This window comes from Miniopterus natalensis, chromosome 2 (genome assembly GCF_054644295.1).
Source record: "Miniopterus natalensis isolate mMinNat1 chromosome 2, mMinNat1.hap1, whole genome shotgun sequence".
Classification (NCBI taxonomy): Eukaryota; Metazoa; Chordata; class Mammalia; order Chiroptera; family Miniopteridae; genus Miniopterus; species Miniopterus natalensis.
In genome coordinates, this window is record NC_142082.1 from 139,341,617 (window position 1) to 139,359,862 (window position 18,246).

General features: G+C 56.6%; 2 protein-coding genes and 1 pseudogene across 2 annotated transcripts; 1 reads left to right on the forward strand and 2 right to left on the reverse strand.

Annotated features, from left to right (window-relative positions):
- Positions 1–161: 161 nt before the first annotated feature.
- On the reverse strand, positions 162–2,737 carry HOXC8 (homeobox C8). Its single transcript, XM_016217992.2, has 2 exons — positions 2,302–2,737; positions 162–959 (listed from the first exon to the last, which is right to left on the reverse strand). Exons 1-2 carry the CDS (start codon positions 2,735–2,737, stop codon positions 667–669), a joined length of 729 nt encoding a protein of 242 aa, XP_016073478.1. The 3' UTR covers positions 162–666.
- A 5,691-nt stretch (positions 2,738–8,428) lies between these two features.
- On the reverse strand, positions 8,429–11,815 carry HOXC9 (homeobox C9). The gene is made up of 2 exons (XM_016217991.2): positions 11,204–11,815; positions 8,429–9,470 (listed from the first exon to the last, which is right to left on the reverse strand). The coding sequence occupies exons 1-2, from the start codon at positions 11,739–11,741 to the stop codon at positions 9,226–9,228; spliced, it is 783 nt and encodes a 260-aa protein (XP_016073477.1). The 5' UTR covers positions 11,742–11,815; the 3' UTR covers positions 8,429–9,225.
- A 3,171-nt stretch (positions 11,816–14,986) lies between these two features.
- On the forward strand, positions 14,987–17,824 carry LOC148093847 (uncharacterized; annotated as a pseudogene).
- Positions 17,825–18,246: the final 422 nt, after the last annotated feature.

Genomic DNA, 18,246 nt, shown 5'->3' on the forward strand with positions numbered 1-18,246 from the left:
AAGGGGAGGGATGGCAGAGATCCACATCTCCTTCAGGTTTTCTTCAGGCTCCTAGAGAAAGTCAAGGGGTCTTTCTAAGGGGGGAGCCCCAGAAAGGGAGATGGGATATTCCTTACTATCATTTTTTAAAAATTTCTTTAAACATTTTTCCCTTTGCTTTCCTTCCTTCATTTTTTCTTTCCTTTCCTCTGAAAGGAAGTAAACCTAATACACTAATCCTAGCATACACACAAAGCCATGAGTTTTCTTCATTTTGAGGGGGGGACTCCCCTCTAAAATAAATACCAAAGGAGCAGGGAGGTGGGAGTGTGGCTAGAAGGGGCTAAGAGAGGGGGGCAAAGAGGCCAGGTCTCAGACCTTAAAACCCAGGCTGGTCTCCGAAGGGTGGGGGTAGGGACAAGTGTGTGTGTGTGTTGGGGCGACGACAGAGACAGAGACTCCGAACTTTTCTCGCTGTGTCTCAGTCTCCCCCCTCCAGCCCTCCGAACAAATAAAGATCGGGGGGAAGTCCAAAGGTAATAAAACCAGAACGGCAAGTATCTGACAGGTAGTTAGAGTTGTGAGTGTCATTCTATTCTCTATAAAAGCAAATGACAGTCGTAAACTTCTCAATTTATCCGCTACCATAAAACGAAACTTCAAGGGAGTTGGGGGGGCCCTTTCTGCCTAGTCCTTGCTTTCTTCCTTCTCCTCCTCTTCCTTCTCCTCTTCCTCGTTCCCTTCCTCCTCCGCCTTCTCCTCGTCTCGGGCCCCGGGCAGCTTATCCTTGTTGTTCTCCTTTTTCCACTTCATCCTTCGGTTCTGGAACCAGATCTTCACTTGTCTCTCGGTCAGTCCCAGGGCGTGAGAGACTTCGATCCGGCGCTTCCGTGTCAAATAAGGATTAAAGAGAAACTCCTTTTCTAGTTCCAAGGTCTGATACCGGCTGTAAGTTTGCCTTCCGCTGCGTCGCCCGGGAGCTGGACAGAACAGAACCCCAGGCTCGTTACGTTCGGGTGGGGGCCCCACTTTCCCCCGCCGCTCTGTTCTCCCCGACAGCCCTCCCACCAGTCGATCTCCCGGTTCCTCTCCCTCCCTCCCTGCGGCCCTGGCCCGGCTGGCGAGGGCAGGGAAGTTTGGGAGCTGGTTTTGCTTTGCCCCACCTGGGGAGACAGGGTGGGGTGGGGGCAGGCGCGGGAGTCTCCCTGGAACCTGGGGGCAACGCTGCAGAGCACTCCCGGGCCTGCAGCCCCAGGAAACCGGGCCCTTGCAGCTTTGTTTACAAGTGCAGAGTGGCATTTGGTGAGCAGGGCTGGGGACAGTCGGTCTGTTTCCAAAAAATAAAAATAAAAAAAATAGGAAAAAGGTCTGGGGGTAAAGAAGAGGGGCTTTGCTCACTGCCCCCTCATCAGATCTTTCTGCCTGATGCTTTGCCAAGAAGAAAAATCATTGATCTCCTGGAATGTATCACTGTTTGGCCTGATTGCTAACTGGAGACCAGCAAATAAATCACGGGCCATCCCCGCTGGAACTTGTCGCTTTCTCGCTTCCCCTTTTACTTCGAAATTGGGCCAGGAGGGGCCACCCTTTGAGGGGCTCATGACCTGAGCTACTCTTAGGGTTGCCCACTGGCCTTTGGTTGGGGCAGGTCGGCTAGGGTCCCCAGGGCCTCAGAGCCCCCAATCTGGGCGCCTCTCCTTCACAGGGCTCTTCCCTCCTCCTCTCTGGCTCCCTCTCTTCTCTCCAACTGAGGGAAGTACAGCAAAGTTGGGGTAGGGCCCTAAGGCTAGTCTCTCAGAGAAGCCAGTGGGTGCCCCAGAGAGCCAGAGCACCTGTTCTTGGGGTCTCACCACCCTCTGACCCAGCGAGGGGAGGGAAACAGGGGTCCCCCTTCACCCCAAGACAGCCTGGACACTCCTGGACTAAGGCTCTGTGCCTTATGGAGACACTGGTTTGCTCTGGAGTCTGATAACCTCAGGGTCCTCAGGCCCCTTCCCAGTCACCTCACCAACTTTGATTTTAGGGATGGTAAGAGGGAGAGACAGACAGACAGACAGAGGTGGAGACAACGACTTTTAACCCTTTGCACCAAGACAACACCTTTTCCCTTATCTTAACCCCAGTCCCCAAAATATCCCAGGCAAGCCCCCGGGTCTCACCCCCAGCTGAACCTCCCCACCTCAAGAAACCCACTCAGGCCCGCAGGTGGGGCCGGGGAGACCCCCAAACCAGGAGGGAAAGGCAGGGCAGACAAAAAGGCAAGGGAGGGGGGGAGACCCCGGAGCGCGGGAGACCAAGGGGGAAAGAGAAAAGGCTTCTCACCGTGGGGTCTCATCCATGGAAACATGAGGCTGGGAGACGAGTTTTGATTTAAGTGGCCTTGTCCTTCGCTACTGTTAGTGTTGGCGGAGGATTTACAGTCGGGATATTGCACCACGCTCGCCTCTTGCTGAGCCCCATAAAGGGACTGTCTGGGGAGCGCCTCGTAGCCATAGAATTTGGAGGCGTCTCCGTGGCAGCTCAGCGAGCAGGGGTTCTGCTGGTAGCCCGAGTTGGAGATGCCCGAGGTGCCGTGGTGGAAGAAGTCCTGGACGTGGTGCGAGGCGTGCTGGAAGCCGGGCGCCGAGCCGCCGGGCCCGTACACCAGCGCATGGCTCCTGCCCACGCTCTGGGGGAACCGGCAGTCGTAATAGGCCGGTTCCAGGGACTCGCCGCCTTTGTATTTGGAGAACAGGGGGTTGACGAAGTAGGAGCTCATGCTGGGCACATGAAAACCCGCCGCCCCCTCCCCTCTGGCTCGCGACTCCCCCGCCCGGTACCCCCGAAACTCCCCTCCCCCGGGAGCGAACCCCCGGCCGGCTGGCTCCCCGGGGCTGGGCTGGGCCGGGCTGGCGGGTGGGGGCGCCGGGGCCGGCCGGCCGGCTCACGCAGCTCCCGGCTGGGCGGCGGCGGCGGCGGGCGCGGCGGCGGCGGCTCTCTTCACTGTCGGTAGGTAGAGCTCGCGCTCCCTCACTTAGCTCTTTCCTTTAACAGCCCAGGCGAATTCCTCAGACTCCCGGCGGTGGCGGCGCTTACACGCGATTCGCGTTCATCAATCCACGACATGAAGACAGGCGAGAGAGAGAGAGAGAGAGAGAGAGAGAGAGAGAGAGAGAGAGAGAGAGAGAGAGAGAGAGAGGAGGAGGAGGAAGAGATGGTGGGGGTTGAGGGGTTCAGGGCTGGGGGGGACCTGAGGGAGGGGAGAACGGGGGAGGGATGGGGGGGTGTGGTATATATGTGTGTGTGTAGGGGTGAGCCAGCCCCAGCTAATGGCTGGGGCCAGTTTTTCCAAGGTGCGCATTCAGATCTGAAGGTGCCTCTCCCCCCACCCCTTCTCTTTTCCTTCCTCTCAGAGAGATACCTGAGCCAGCAGGTCAACTCAGGTTACCTCAACAGGTATAAGACCCCCAGGGGGTTGAATGCCAGCAAGGGAGAGCAGGTTCCCTAACCCAAAAAGATGGGATCCCAGGGGGTCCTTAAGTCTGGAGACTTTGAAGAGGAACAAGCACATCAGATCCCCCAAATACTTCAGGCATCAGAACTCTCCATGCCTCTCGCCCCTCCCCAGGGTGGGAAGCTGCCCGGTCTTCCCTAGGTCCTTGAGGCCCTTTTGCCTGCCTGCTGTGGGCAGAGAAGAGGGCTAGAGGTGGGGGCACTGCACTGCCCCTTCAGACCAGCTCCTGCCTGAGGCATGAAGCCCAGGCGATGGCCAGGAGCTTGACTGGGGGCTCTAAGAGCAAAGCTGCTTGTAGGGACAGAGGAGAGGGCAGCTGGTGGGTCTCTGGCTTCTGGCTGGGCTGATTCAAGATGTTTCTTCTTAGGAGACTACTTGTATCAAGGTTGGAGGAGACTGGAGCAGGCCTCTCACTTGTCCCCACATATTCTAACCCCATGAGAAATGCCAGCTCACCCTGGGCAGCCCCCTGGCTTCGCCTCACCTCCCACTTCCCCAGGCAGGCTGCCCAGGCCAGGATGCGGATGAGAACTGTTAACAGACACTCTTTAAATATTTACCCACACTTTCTCTGGGCGGTTTCCCTCATCCCCAAGGCAGGGTAAATTCAAGTTAATTCTAATGAATAAAAGAACCTTAGTCCATCAGCACCCTTCTTTGGCCATGTGTGTGTGCAGTTTTGTAGGCTGAACACAGAGAGAAAAGGGAGAAAGTGAGAGAGCCGTGGAAATGTGCACTGTGTGCGTGTGAATGAAGAAGAGGAAGAATGATTTTTCCAGTCCTCCCCCGATAGTATGTGGGGTTGTTACACACAGGGCGACACTGAGGCGCACGCGGGGTAAACACATACTTATGTGCCACCTCCCACCCTGAAAAACATCAGATGCATGCTCAGGAAACGATCATGCCTAGAAGCACCCCTGTCACTTCACAGATATGTGCACACACATGCACACCCAGGAACACAGGAAAATAATACCTGACAAACACACACACAGCTTTAGCTCTTTGCCTCATGAACAAATTTGCTACCTATTTTCCTTTCACATCCTGGGGTTTCAGGGTTGGGTGAGGAAGGGGGCAATTAGGAAGCCAGATATTTTTCTTCCCCACCCAGAGCTCAACTCTGGGGATGGAGGGAGGGATGGCAGTGCAGGGAAGGGTGATGTTAAGAGAATGAGCCTCCCCACCCCATCCCTCTATTATCCAAATAATTGCTGGGGAAATGGCCACCCTCAGCCAAATTCCCAAAGAAGAGTCACTGATCCCTCAGCAAGAGACACTTCCACTATCCCCTGAATTTACAGAAACCCACCCCCAGACTCTCTGAAACCCAGAACATGGACCCTGGAGCAGCAGGAGGGGAAGGTCAGAGGAAGGCTGTGTGCCAGGGCCGCAGGTCGCCTTAGGGCCCAGGACAGTGGAGGGCACCACGGGGGTCTCCTCCACGACCAGAGCCCGATCCGGCCTTGGTTCCAGCCCTGCCTTCTCTGAGCTTGCTCTGCAGTACTGAGCTGAACGAGATGGACTCTAGGCTCCCAGCATCTGGGTCGCTGGGGACTGTCATAAATACTTTCCCTCCCCTGCCTGGAAAGAGGAGGCTAGCAGGCCGGATCTGCTCTGGGGCCTGCACCTTATCTTTTAGAGGGTGGGGGGATATCTCTACCATTTATGGTCTAGCGAAATCCCTGCCACACAGCTATTCTTCCGGGTCTTTGTGTCTTGGAATGCGACTGTCCCGAGGGTGCTGCCCCCACCGCCTGCTCCGAGATAGAGCCCACTAGTCCTGAGGTCCCCGGCTGGACTTGGTTTCCCCTTTGGGAGGTCCTTCGCCTTTTCTTTGTTTCTCTTATTTGGTTGCTTTTTCTTTGACACATAACTGGTTGATTTCGCTTCGGGAGCCTGGAAATAAAGAATCGTCCTCGCTGGGGAGTCTCTGTCCCTGCCTCGAGGCCTGCACCGCCCTTCTAGGTACCACGGATTTATGTTCGTTGGTCTCGGTCATTCTGCGTTTTTGTGTTAATTATGCGCTGCCTGCTTCCTTCTTATCTCCTTCGCAAAGCGATTATTTTCGACGCCCACCTCCTGAGCCTCCCTCCAGAACCTGCTGCCAGAGCTAGGGCACATCTCCCGCCGCCGCTCGCGATTTATTTACACTTCGCAGGTGAGAGGATTGATTTGCTCAGAGCCCGCAGGGCCGGGCTGGACCGGGGCGCGGGGCCTTCTCGCCGCTGCTCGGAGGCGCGGGGCCTCAAACGTCAGTGCGGCCAGGCCGGCCGGGGAACCGCCGCCGCATCTAATATTGAGCAACAGCGCCACCTCGCGTCCACTTGCTCCAATGCAGTCCAGCCGGGGAAAAAAAGCCAACGGATAGAGCAAGCAGGTCTCAGGCTCGGCCCAAAGGTGGAAAGGGGAAGGAAGGAGTTTCCAAAAGGGTGCGAGGGGCGCGGGGGGGGGGGGGGGTGTCCCTGGAAGGGAGTTCCCCTCGGGACCTCTGTGCGTTTGTTTTTATAAGTTCTCAAGATAAACCTCGTCAAAGGTTTCACACTATTCTCTCTTTTTGTCACCTCTTCCCGCATTGAGACACTGTGCAAAGGAACAGCCGCATCTTTCCTCCTCCCCCCTTCAGGCGCATTTCTGGGCTGGGAACACCTCCACGAACGCAGATACGCGCTCTGAAGCTCCCGCGACCGCCTGACCAAGGCGCGCACCCTGAACTCCTCGATCTTCTTACCCTGCTGCTGGTTCCGCACCGCCTTTTCCGCCGCTGCCCGCCGGACTTTGGGGTGGGACTCTGACTTCTCCCGGCTGTTTGCCCCCTGGTTTGTAGCCCATCCCTCTCTCGCGCGCGCTCTCTCCACCTCTCCTTCCCAGCCAGTGAGGTCCTGTTCTCCGTGGGCCATAGACAAAACATTCCTATAATCTGATTTCAAAGGAAAGAGTGTCCACCTTATTTAAACCATAAAACAATTAAGCCCAGACGTCTAGCCAGCTCCGCGCTGCTGTTTTGTTCGGCCCCATTCAGAATCCAGCGCAGGGAGACAAACAGCGCCATAAAAGTGGCATTTCGGGGCTGCGGAAATGTACCTATCCTCTGCCTTTCCAAGTGGAACAACCTTTAGGGTTTTGTGATTCTGACAAAGGAGCAGAGGAGAGGTGGGAGGGGAAGCTTAGGGCAGGAGGGCGTTTGCTAGCCCCCCTTTACCCCCAGCTTTCGTTTCTTTCCCCAGATGTGTGTTGTGTTAGGGTGGTTTTAACTCACAAATTATAATAAATAAAAATTGAATCCAATCCTGACCTGCAGGCGACTGAGCTGATACTGAACAGTGGGCCGGGCGGGGTGGGTCTGCCCGGGATCCCACGCTCTCCTCAGGGCCCTCCGGCCGGAGCCCTGCAGCCCTCCTTCCTGCCCGGACTTAGCCGGCTCCCGCAGGCTGCAGGAAGCAGGCCCCTCTGACAGACAAGGGGAGGCGACAGGGCCTTGGAGCAGGGGCGGGGTGGAAGCCCAGAAAGGCCGCCAAGCTCAGGACTGTGAGAGAAGCCTGGGTCCCCGTGGTCAGGACTGAGGCAGATGGGTGCCTTGTTCTCCAATGGGTGCGGAACCGAGGCCAGGGTAGCAGAACAGGAAAATGGCCAAGGGAAGGAGAGAGGACGCGGGGAAAGCGAGAAATCTACAGGCAAAGCACCTTTCAAAAGGACCAAGGAAACAATCGCTTCTGGAATTGGGGAGGATGTCTCTTAAGCCGGGAAAGAGGAGACAGTGCTTCGGCGACAGGGAAAACCACACCGTTGTTGTCGACTTTTGATTGCCCACCTTAAAATATTATTAAAACAAAATGTTCGCCCCTTCTCACCTTCCTCCAGCCCCCAACATTGCAGTGTTTAATGGAAGGAGGGAGTAGGACATTCAAATGATGGGGAGGGGCTGGTCCCTACAAGTGCCTCACCAATCCTATAAGGTGATGCAATGGCCCAGGGAGCTGCACTAGGGCTGGGGTCCCCAATTATTTTCTTTTATGATATACCCCAAGTATTCACAGCAGCACCCTGCATGCGCCCTCTCCAGAATGGGCAGCTTAGATATTAAAGGGCTATATTTCAGGCAGTCTGAGTTTAATAGTTTCCAGATTGGGGGATTTCCGAGAAAGGGGGCGCCTAGGCAGAGGCATACCCGGCAGCTTGTGTCTGCTTCTGATTAGCAGATGGAAACTGCCAGCTCTGGGGAAGGCACTCTGGGGTACAGTGCAGCTGACCAGCCCCACCAGGCTGTTACACACACATCTCTGCATCCTTATGCCTGGGGTCCCACAACCACCAGAGAACATTCCACGCCTGCCTAATCCCTGAGTAGCTTCCTTGGGCCCCTGGCCACACCATCCCCCAGAAATGCTGCAGCTGCACAGCATAACCCCTGCACCCCCAGACCAACACTCAAACCGAACATTAGAGAGACAGAGAAGCTGAGAATGCAACGAGAAGTAGAAACTAAATCTAATTCTGACTGTATTGGCTTTAGCATCCTTCTCCTTCTTTCCTCCCGCTCCCCCCCCCCCCCCAGCACCTTCCTCCTTTTACTCTCAACGAAGTCCTCAGTGCCTGTTCTCCCTGAGGCCTGCGGGCCTTCCTCCTCCTCACCGCACACCCTTCCTACTCAACCCCCAGTCATCCCTCGAAGCACCGATGCAGCCAGGCAAGGATCCAGCCCGGGCCCTCACCCAGCACCCAACTTTCATGTTCACCTATCTCTTCCCTCCAATCTCCTGTACTCATAAATTATTACAATTAATTACAGCCAGGGAAAACCATTCATGCCATGCCCCCACCCCCTGGACTCCACTGAGCTACCAGGAAACTCCTAGCCAGCTATTGGAGCAGGCATAAACTGTACCCAGGCCTAAGCAGCCTCCACCCCACCCCTGGAGTCTTCACCCCCACCCCACCCTGCCTGGAGAGAAGCAGCAGGCACTTGCCCTTCCGAGTGCGAGAGAGCCCCTTCCTGGCTCCAGCCTCCCCCAAAGAATCTGAGCACTTGCCTCCTCCACGACAGCAGCCTGGGAGCCACAGGGAGGAGAAATAATGAGAACTGGATGCAGTTGGGTTTCTGGTTTTTTAAGTGACTTCGATATATTAACACAGAGCTGTTCTACCATAACAAACAGAAGCACATTACAGGACGGACGCTGGGGATGATAGGAAACACTGCTATGTACATGCCCGAGGCATCGGCCTGCGCCGCTGGACCCAGCCTGCGGCACCATCCCGGCCCTCGCGCCTCAGCTCCTGGGCTGGGAATCATTGTTGTGTATGTATGTGTATCTTTTTTGTACAAAATCTGCACGCAGAGCACCCCAGGCCTGGGGAGAGATGGCCCGGACCAAATAAGATAGAGGAAAAAAATTAGAAATATAGCGATTCAAGTACTGGCTTCTCTGAAGAAAGGAGAAAAAAAAATCACATTTGTGTGTGTCATTTATTTCAGTTGCGCTGGGAGAAGAGAATGCGGTTTCTCTCCCCGCCTCCTGATCCTCGCTGGGTAGAACTAACTCTAAAACACCAATTTCTCAACACTGAACCCTCCCAAATCGCAAGAGTTTTCCTTTTCCCTTTCCTTTTTTTTTCTTTTTAAGCTGATTGGCTTTTCTCTATCTTGCTCTTTCCTTTTCTTTTTCGTGCTCTCTGCCGCCTGGGCTGGGGTTTTTGTGGGTTTTTTGTTTTTCCCTTGGCTGTGCCGAGGCAGCAGGCCGGGGCAGGGCTTAGGATTGCTCCTTGTCGGTTTTCTCTTTATTCATCTTTTTCATCTTCATCCTCCGGTTTTGAAACCAGATTTTGACCTGCCGCTCGGTGAGGTTGAGAACCCGGGCCACCTCGTACCGACGGTCCCTGGTTAAATACATATTGAAGAGAAACTCCTTCTCCAGTTCCAGCGTCTGGTACTTGGTGTAGGGGCAGCGCTTCTTCCTCGTGGAGCGGGCGTGGATCCAGTTGGCCACGGGGTTGCCTGGAGGGCCAAACACAGGCAGGGGTCAGTGGAGACCCTTTCCAGCCCAGGATCCCTGCCACTCCACCCCCAGTCTTAGCCAGGCTACCAAAACCCAATAATTGAACCTGAATTTGGACACGTTTTGCTTTAGGAATTTCCCCTCACTCCTTTTGCATTCTTCTTCCTCTCCATCTCCCCCCTCTTCAGTTTCCTAAAACTATAGGAAATCAAAGCTATCAAAGCCCCTGCAGTCTGGTCCTCAGCTTCAAGAGTAGTAACTCGAGAATATCCTCATAAAAAGTCCAAATTCCCAACCGTTTCATAGGCCCATAAACGCTTCTCTCTCTTGTTTTTTATTTTTATAGTGAGGTCTCTCTCCTCCCCACTTCCCTCCTCCTTCGCCCCCTCCCATTCACCCAGCCCACGACCAAGTCCTGAAATTTCAGCAGTTTTGCTTCCTGACCCTGAGAGTCCTGAAGCCCCTCACTACCCTCTCTAGCGCTCATTTGCTCATCTCTGCTCTCTGAGTTCAACCCTGCTGAGGCGAATTCTCAGGGTGATGCTGGGCTAGGAAAAGCCTTCCTTCTCTTCCCCAGAGAGCTGCTGGCCTTGGAAGCAGGCTCCCCTATATTTTAGCTTCCCTGTTTGGCTCCCAGTGCCCCCCACCCCCCCGCGCTTCTGCCAGCCCCAGGACAGTCTCTGCAGGAGCCAAGCCTCCAATTTCAGGTTTATGGGAGTAGCTGAGGGCAAGGAGGGAAGGCTCAGAGGGGTATAATTAGGCCCTGGCCCCTTATGGGGCTGGAGGAAAGGATTTCCTGGAGCCCCCTCCTGGGACTCCCCAAGACACTTCCTCACACCCAGGGGGCTGCACCCCTCCTCTGCTGTTTCCCTTCTTTCTCCTTTCTCTGCCCCTGCAGCTCCCACCTGCCCCTCCCCACCTACCCCTGCCCTTCTTTGCAACACTCAGGAGGCTCCTGTCTCCCTGATTGGAGTGTGTGTATGTGTGTGTGAGTGTGTACATATATGTGTGTGTGTGTATGATACTCTAATCTGAGAAGATGTCTCTCCCCACTCCTCATCCCTGACACCCCCATTCTCTACCTTCTCTCCTGCAGACCCTCAGAAGAAGGCTTTCAAGTTGAGACTGGGACCCCACTTCTCTCCCCCAACTCTGGAAGTCCTGTCTCTCCAAGTTCCTAGGCTGTGAAATCCCCCAGACCCCTCACTCAGTGCTCCTGGGAGAGAAACCCATAGACCCTGGGTTTTATTCATCTCTAGTGGGATGAGGACCCCCCATGCTGGCTGGGAGGTAGGGGTGAATTTTCTCCCTGGGGTATTTCCTCCCTGTCTCCAGTGTCCTCCTCATCTCTGCCCCATCCCACCTCAAACCATAAAATGAACCTCGCCCCCACCCCATCCCCTGGCTCTATCTGCATTTCTTCGAAAGTAGCGACTGAGCCAAAAATCCTGGGCTGGGGGTGTGGGGGGCGGGGGTCTCTCATCAAAGGCAGCTCCTGGGAGAGGAGCCCCCCTCAGCCCTCTCCCAACCTGGCTCCGTGGGCCCCCTTCTCAGACCTTCCTGCCCCTGAAAGCTCCCCAAGGTAATTCGCTTTTATTGAGTGCTCGCCCCCTTGCCCTCACCCCTCTCCCGCGCTCCCTGCGCCGCTCCGAGGGGTTGTAATCTGGCTCCCCCCGCCTGGCCTCTCCTCCCCTCCCGCGCTGGTTGTAAAGGAAAATTGCTCCCAACTTACTGGGGTCCAGGTCGGCCTTCTCCTCTTTGTGCTTGCTGCCGGCGAGGGCGTCCGCCTCGGGCGAGGGCAGGGTCTGCGGGGCGCGGTCGCGCAGCTCCCCGGGCGAGCCGTACATGTAGTCCGGGTAGCTGCGGCCGTCGCCCGGGCCGCAGTCGGCGCGGCGCCCGGGGTAGGCGTCCGGCTTGAGGGCGTAGTGACGGCCCCCGGCCGGGAAGCTGGGGAAGGAGACGGCGCCGGACAGCGGCTCGAGCCAAGTCCGCATGTAGCGCGTGTCGGCGCCGAGGTGGGGCTGGGGGCCGTAGGGGTGGTACACCACGGACGACTGCGAGGGCACGGGCGCCCACGACGTGCTGAACACGGCCGGCTTGGGCGCGAAGCTACAGGACGGAAAATCGCTACAGTCCGGCACCAAGCCGCTGGGTCTGGCGGCGGCGGGGTGAGCCCCGGTGGCCGGAAACCTGGACGCTAGGAGGTCTTCATTGTCGTGAGAGATGAGCGAGTCCACGTAATAGTTACTGATGGGCCCCGTCGCCGACATCGTAACGGGGTTTTACATACATAAGATTATTGTATGAACTGTATATGTACTTTTTATCTGCTCACAGAACAATCAAGGCAGGTAATTATTTTTCCAGCCTTTTCCCCGCAGCTCATTGGCTCTCCGGCCCCCACGTGATCGTATTTACCCAAAAATACGGCGCGGATCAATGCGCAGGGGCTTTTTTTTTTTCCTTGCCTTTTTTTTTTTTTTTTTTTTTTTACCTTCTCCCACCCCCTTCTCTGCTGATCCCCGCGACCTGCGTTTTCCTGGGGGTCCGGAACTCTGGACCCAAGGCGTCGGCCACCCCCTCAGGACAACTCGTATCTCATCAGAGAACCCCCTTGCCCATGTCCACCCATAAGCAGACGGCCTCCCGCCTCCACCCCCAGGAGGATTTCTCAATGGGGTGAAAATGCCAGTCCCCGAAGCCAGGGTTGCCGGACCCCCGGGGCCGAGCTGGGCGCTGGAGCCCAGGGCCGCAGAGGCCGCAGAGGTAGGTGGAGGAACTATTTCTTGACGTAATCTGTCTCTGTCGCCCCGACGCTCCCGCAGTCTCTGCGCGAGCCGAGATCAGCGATTGTCAGTTCGGAACGTGGCTTTTAAAAATGCGTTTTTAAATAGTGTGTATGTATGTATTTCTTTCAGGAGCGGCGGCGGCGAGGGAGGGAGGGAGGGTGGGAGGGGACTGGAGAAGCTGGGGTGGAGGGAGGGAAGGAGGGAAAGAGGAGAGTCCCTCTGCCACTGGCCAACTCAGCCCCCCAAATCTGGGGTAGGGGAAGGTTAGGGAAGGTGGTCCGCGGGTGGGAGGGGTACGACCTCTGGATCTCATACACCTTTATCATCAAAAGTCCTCTCTTTGCTTTGGTACAGATATGCAAGCACCTTTATTTTAAATTTATTGTCTATATCTATCTTTTTTTTGCCAGCTTGAAGAAGTGGAGGAGAGATCTACACAACTTAAGTGGGGCGACCCCATCCCATCTTCCTGCTCACCCACCTTTGCCCCCAATTCCATCTCTGCGACACCCTGCCCCCCAAAAAAGAAGTCGCCTCCCAGGTTCTGTCTGCAGAGAGCCAGGGTGAGAGCGGGCAAGGCGAGAGAGCGACCTCAGTCGTGGGCAAGTAGCTTGTTTTTACGTCCTTCAATAAAAATTTTATGAGGATCATTTGATTGTTCATAAATGTGTCTTTCATTAAATAAAATTGTAGGCTGTTTTTGGAACGGGAAAAAAGCAACGGAGGGATGGGAGAAAGCAGTTTCTTTGGGGTCGGACACAGGAATTCTGGAGGAGCAGTGTGATTGTAGGGAAGATCAGACAGCTAGGATTCCTCCCCCCAATAAGTTGGTTGCTATCCTCCTGTTTGAATTTGAGGTTTGATGGCCAGCCCTCTGTTTTCCATCAGACTGTCCCTTGGTGGTTTAGTAAAGGTGGGCTTTAGGCAAGCAGGAAATTCTGTGTGGGTACAAAAGAGGGGGCAGGAAGGTTGGCTGGTGGGGGAGAAGAGCAGGTGATGTCCCTAGAGGCAGATGCACCCTAGGCATGCATGGCAGGGCGAGTTTGAAGGAGGCGTGCAATTTCAGGGTCAGAAGGAAAGAGTCCCAGTTTGCGCTAGAATAAACTGGCAAGAGCTGAGGCTGAGAGGAAGGCTCTGGAGCAGCAAAGAAGGACAAGGCTTCCCAGATTCGAGATGCCTGCCCTTCCTTCCCACTCCTGTCCCCAGGAGGGGACCAAACGCCAAGGGTGGGGGCCCAGGCTGGTTTTCTCCTGCACCTACGTCAACCTGTCTCCTCTGGGGCAGAGAAGGGCTAGAGAGAGGTGTCCCAGAGAGTGTAGTATGTATGTTCAGGGGGAGGGAGGAAAGTTGAGGGGGGAAGGATAGATCTGAAGTCCAAAGAACTGACCCCAGCTTTCTAGGCCCCCTCCCCAGTCCCTGTTCCTCCCCTCTCTAGTTCTTTCCCTTTCGGTCAATCAGGGCTGGGATTTCTATGCATGGGGGATGTGAGAAGTGCCTGGCTGGGAGAGCAGACCCGGGGCCTCAGCCTCCTCACCCTCGGCTCAGATTAGATGATCTTCCCCTCCCCCAGACTGGACTGGTTTGGAAAATCCAAATAACCGCAAGAAACAGAGTATCTCTTTGGCCTTGATGGAGTTGGGTTAGCTGTCAATCAAAAATTCTCCCTCACTAGTTCAAGGAAAAGACAGAAGATTCCTGTCCCCCTGCCGAGGCTTTCTCCAAATCCCTAGCGCCGTCAGCACCTCCCCCAGCCCTGGCGGCTGGGGACCCTGACCAGCTCTTGGGCGGCTGCAGGCAAATATGTAGCCTTTGGCGGGCCCTGGGGCCAGGCTGTGACCAAGAGGACATCGGGACAGAGCCTGAGGAGAGACTGAGCTGGAGAGACAGCCTGAGACAGAACAACTGAAACACAGGGCGCCAGGCCCATTGAGAGGAAGGAAGGAAGAAGGGAAGGAAAGAAGAAAACGGAGGGTTAGGATAAAAAGGAGAGAGGGGAGAATTCAAGAAAAGAGGGGAGGCAAGATGAAAAGAGACAGGAGAGCAGGGAAAGGAGGCGTGCAGAGAGCGAGACAGAGGAAGAGCGGTGATAGGCAGGCAGGACGGGGTAGAGGGAGCTGGCGGAGCAGCCATGGCATTGTGCAGTCCGCTTGCTTGCCGGGCCTTTGCCGGGGACAGGCTCCAGGCGCAGCGGCCACTTCTGTCCGGACACAAAGGAGGAAGAGGCCTCCTCCCCTGCCCTTCCCCGCGTCCTGCTCCTGTGGGTACACTAGGCCCCTGAGATGTAGAACCCCATTTCAGCCCAGGCGGTCTCGCAGGCAGCTGGGGCTGAGCCATGCTCTAGTCAAGGAGCAAGGAAGACATGATGAAGGAGGAGGTTGCACGCCCTGCTCCTATTCTGCATCTTCGACAGGCCACAGGGCCCATCTGCCCCAACCTCAGTTTTCCTAGAAGAAAGATGCCCCTGAAGATCCTCTTCTATTGGGCCTCTACTATTTGAGAGAGCCCCTCAGACAGAGTAGCTGCAAACAGATGCCCCTTTCTCCCCTGCTCTCTTTGGCCACTGCCTTCTTTTCAACTCTTAAGCAGCCTGCCCACCCTGTCTGCCCACCCGGCAGGAGCAGCAGCAGTGGGGCAACTGAAATCACCCGGCCCATACTCCCAGCTGCTGTCAAATTCCCCGTGAAATTCTCCCCCGTGAGGGGAGACTGTCACCTTAGTTTTAGAGCATGAACTCAGACCCTCCCCACTCAGGCGTAGACATAGCTGTGGATCAGGAAGTAGGCCTCGCCCACAGCCCCACCAATGCCCCATTTTACCTAGGCCTTGCTGAAAGAGGCAGCTTTGGAGAGGGGGCCTGGAAGAGGCTGGGAGCCCCAGAGTTCACCAAGCACAGGTCCCTGTGCTTCCACAACTACATGTGGATTGTACCCCCATTCTCTGCATTCAGAGGTGAGTTGGCAGGTCAGGGCTCTGAAGCAGACATTCAGGCTCCCCCCAAACCCAGGTCTGTACCTATGAGGGCACAAGGTTGTGGGGGCACCAAGAAGGAGGGTCTTGTCTTCCCAGGTTCAGTTATTCCTGTTTAATCTCCTGACAGATTCCAAGACTCCCTTTCACCCCCACCACTCCCTTCAGTTTTCCTCAGCGCAAATGGGGAAAACCCAAGAGACTGGAGGCCAGTGGGAATTCCTGTTGGGGAGGGGGTAACCCCAGCTTCAGCTAGCAGCTCTGCATTTACTCTGGTTCTGAGAACTCTCCTCTAACCCCCAAATATTTCACTGGGCACAGGAGAGCCCCCTAAGGGGGAGGGGCAGCCATCACCTCAAACCTGGGCAGCTGCGACTACAACCAAGCTAGCACCACCGTGGGAAGGACAGACAGAAAGGCAGACAGGTTCCAGTCATCCTCTCCCCTTGCCCTGCGCCTCCTTTTTAGTGATTTAAATTCCCTCCGGTTCAATCCACACCGTCAAGTTCGGATTAAATTTAAAACAGGCTTTCCCGGTGCCCCCAGTGGGCTATCCCAGCCGCCGCAGGCAGGGAGCCCGCTCCCGGTTCGTCAGCACCCGCCCGCGCGGAGGAGGCTGTGCTCCATTTGCTTTCATTTTCCGTCTCCCCCTGAAATGGGCTCATTTCACCTCTTCGCTGCCCTCTCCCCTCCCCGCCCCTCCCCGGTTCCCCTCTACCTTCCCCCCTTCTCTCTCCTGATCCCTCTTTGTTGGGAAAAACACACCCACACACAACTCCTCCTGGCTAAGGCCTGCGCTGGAAGCAGAAACTGAACTCTCCTGGCCTGCGGCGAGGAGCCCCGCGTCCGGCCCCCACCCCAGGTGGGTATCCGGGATCCCCGCACACCAGGAGTCCGGCCCCTAAACCCAGCAGGAGTGAAACCCCTGGGGCCTGTGAACCTGGCCCTCTCAACGCCACGGCCTGCATTCCCGCCGGCCCCCTACCCTGCCGCCCGGCAGCAAACGGGGCTATTTCCGGCTCCCCCAACCGGTCCAGCTCCCTAGCCTGGGGAGTGGCTGGAGGGGGAGGGCCCCAGAGCTAGGGGTGCTCCCTGCCTGGAGCCCCCATGGCCCTGGGCGCCTCGTTACCTGATCTTTATGTGTCGTGTGTGTCGCAAGGAAATTTGCAGTGACTTTGGAGCCCAGACTAAGGAAGCGGAGGTGCCGAAAGGAGAGACAATACGGGTACAATTAAGGGGCCAGAGCCGCTAGTCTCTCCCCCGCCCTCCCTGCGCGACTGGCAGCTGTCTGGCCTCCAACCTCAGGGCAGCCCGCGAACCTGGAGCCGGAACTCAGCCCGTGGTGGAGGGAGCCAGAGGATCTGGTTTCCAGGAGGCTGGAGTCAAGCTCCCTTCCAACTTGGGGGTGCAGCAATCAGCCCCACAGAATTGCAGAAAAGCCAATGAATGAAAGTGCACATTCCGACGAATTTTCCCAATTTTTTCAGCCTTTGGAAGGAGAGCCTAGGGTTTGGGACGTCTCAGACAGACAGACAGACAGACAGGCAAACCGCATCTCCGAAGGCATACTGACTCACAACATGAGTGTGAGCCTAAAATCAAAGACAGGTTCAACATTCCCCGAGGCCTCTCTGCCAGGCCGGTGGGCGCCGATCTCCTACCTTCTCTCCCCTCCTTGGCGTTGGACAGAGACCTGGAAGACTTGGTCCCTCTGGCGTGGTCCAGTCCCACCTCGGGAAGCGCCTTCGTTACCTGCTCCTCGGCTCCCCACGGCCACAGATGCAGGGCAGCCGCCTCCCGCCGGGGAGGGAAGCCCGGGCCACCGCAGCCGCCGCTGCCCGCCCTCCTTCCCTCCCTCCCTCCGTCTCGCCCTCCCTCCCTCTCTCCCTCCCTCGCGCGCTGCCGCTCACGGGGCCCTCCCGTGGGCAACCTGTTCTGGACCAAATCCAGGTATCTCCGAAAGAGAGAAAAAAGAAAAGACCTCTTATGTGCAAAAGAAAGAAAGACCCTTAACTGCATTTATTTTTCACGCTCTGAGCCTGGGTTGGCCTCAGTTCCCCAGTCCTGGCCACGGCCCTGCCCCTGCGGAGGTGTGCGGGGCCTGCCGCCTCGCCCACGCGGACCGCCGCGCCCCACGCACTGCGTGCTGCACATCCTGTGGACCTGCGCTCGCGGCAACCCAAACACCACTCAGACCTCAAGGTCCTTCCTACAGACTCAATATCCGGTTGCCCGCCTCGCCGCGGGCCTCCGCCGGGGGAGCCCGCTCCGCTCAGTCTGCGGCCAAAGTACACACTCAGTCCACCTTGTCTGTCCTCTCACGCCCGGCCCGGACGCCGGCCCCAGCCGAGGCGCCCCCGGGGGCACACTCGGGCTGCGGGCGTGCCCCGGGCTGCAAACCTCCTCCCCCGCACCGGACCCACACAAAGCCCCGCGCCCTGGCGCTTCCATTCGAAGCCCCCAGTCTCCGCCGCCCGATGCCCTTCACCTGTTTCCGAAAAGGGCTGCATCTCCGCGTGGAGCCAGGCTTTGGGCCGGAGCGGAGGGTGCCGGGGAGCCGAGGTCCCAGGGAAGCCACCGAGGATCGGCCGGGCTGAGCCAGAGCCCCCGCAGCCGGCGAGATATCTCAGAGCCCGAGGCTCTCCTTGGCGAGCTCTTGCCTTTTCCTCTTTCTCCCACAAGCCTTAAACACTCACATGCCGAGAGTTCAGCTCTATAAATCCTGCTCCTCTTTCCCATATCATAATTAAAAAAAACCAGTAGGGGAGGTTTTAACTTTTATTGCGATTTCTGGAGTTGGGCTGCGGAGCATATATTAAGTTTACGCTTATGCGCTCTCGGCGGGGAGGGTCCTTTAAGAAATAAAAATCCATCTTAATATCCGCAGACGAGAGAGATAATTTTTTCCCTCCTCTTCACGCTGTTTCTTCTGAAGACTCCCTTCCAGCGAAGCGAATAAATAATCACCACCACCTTAGCCATGATCCATGGCCCCAGGGCCCTCCGGGCAGACGCTGGC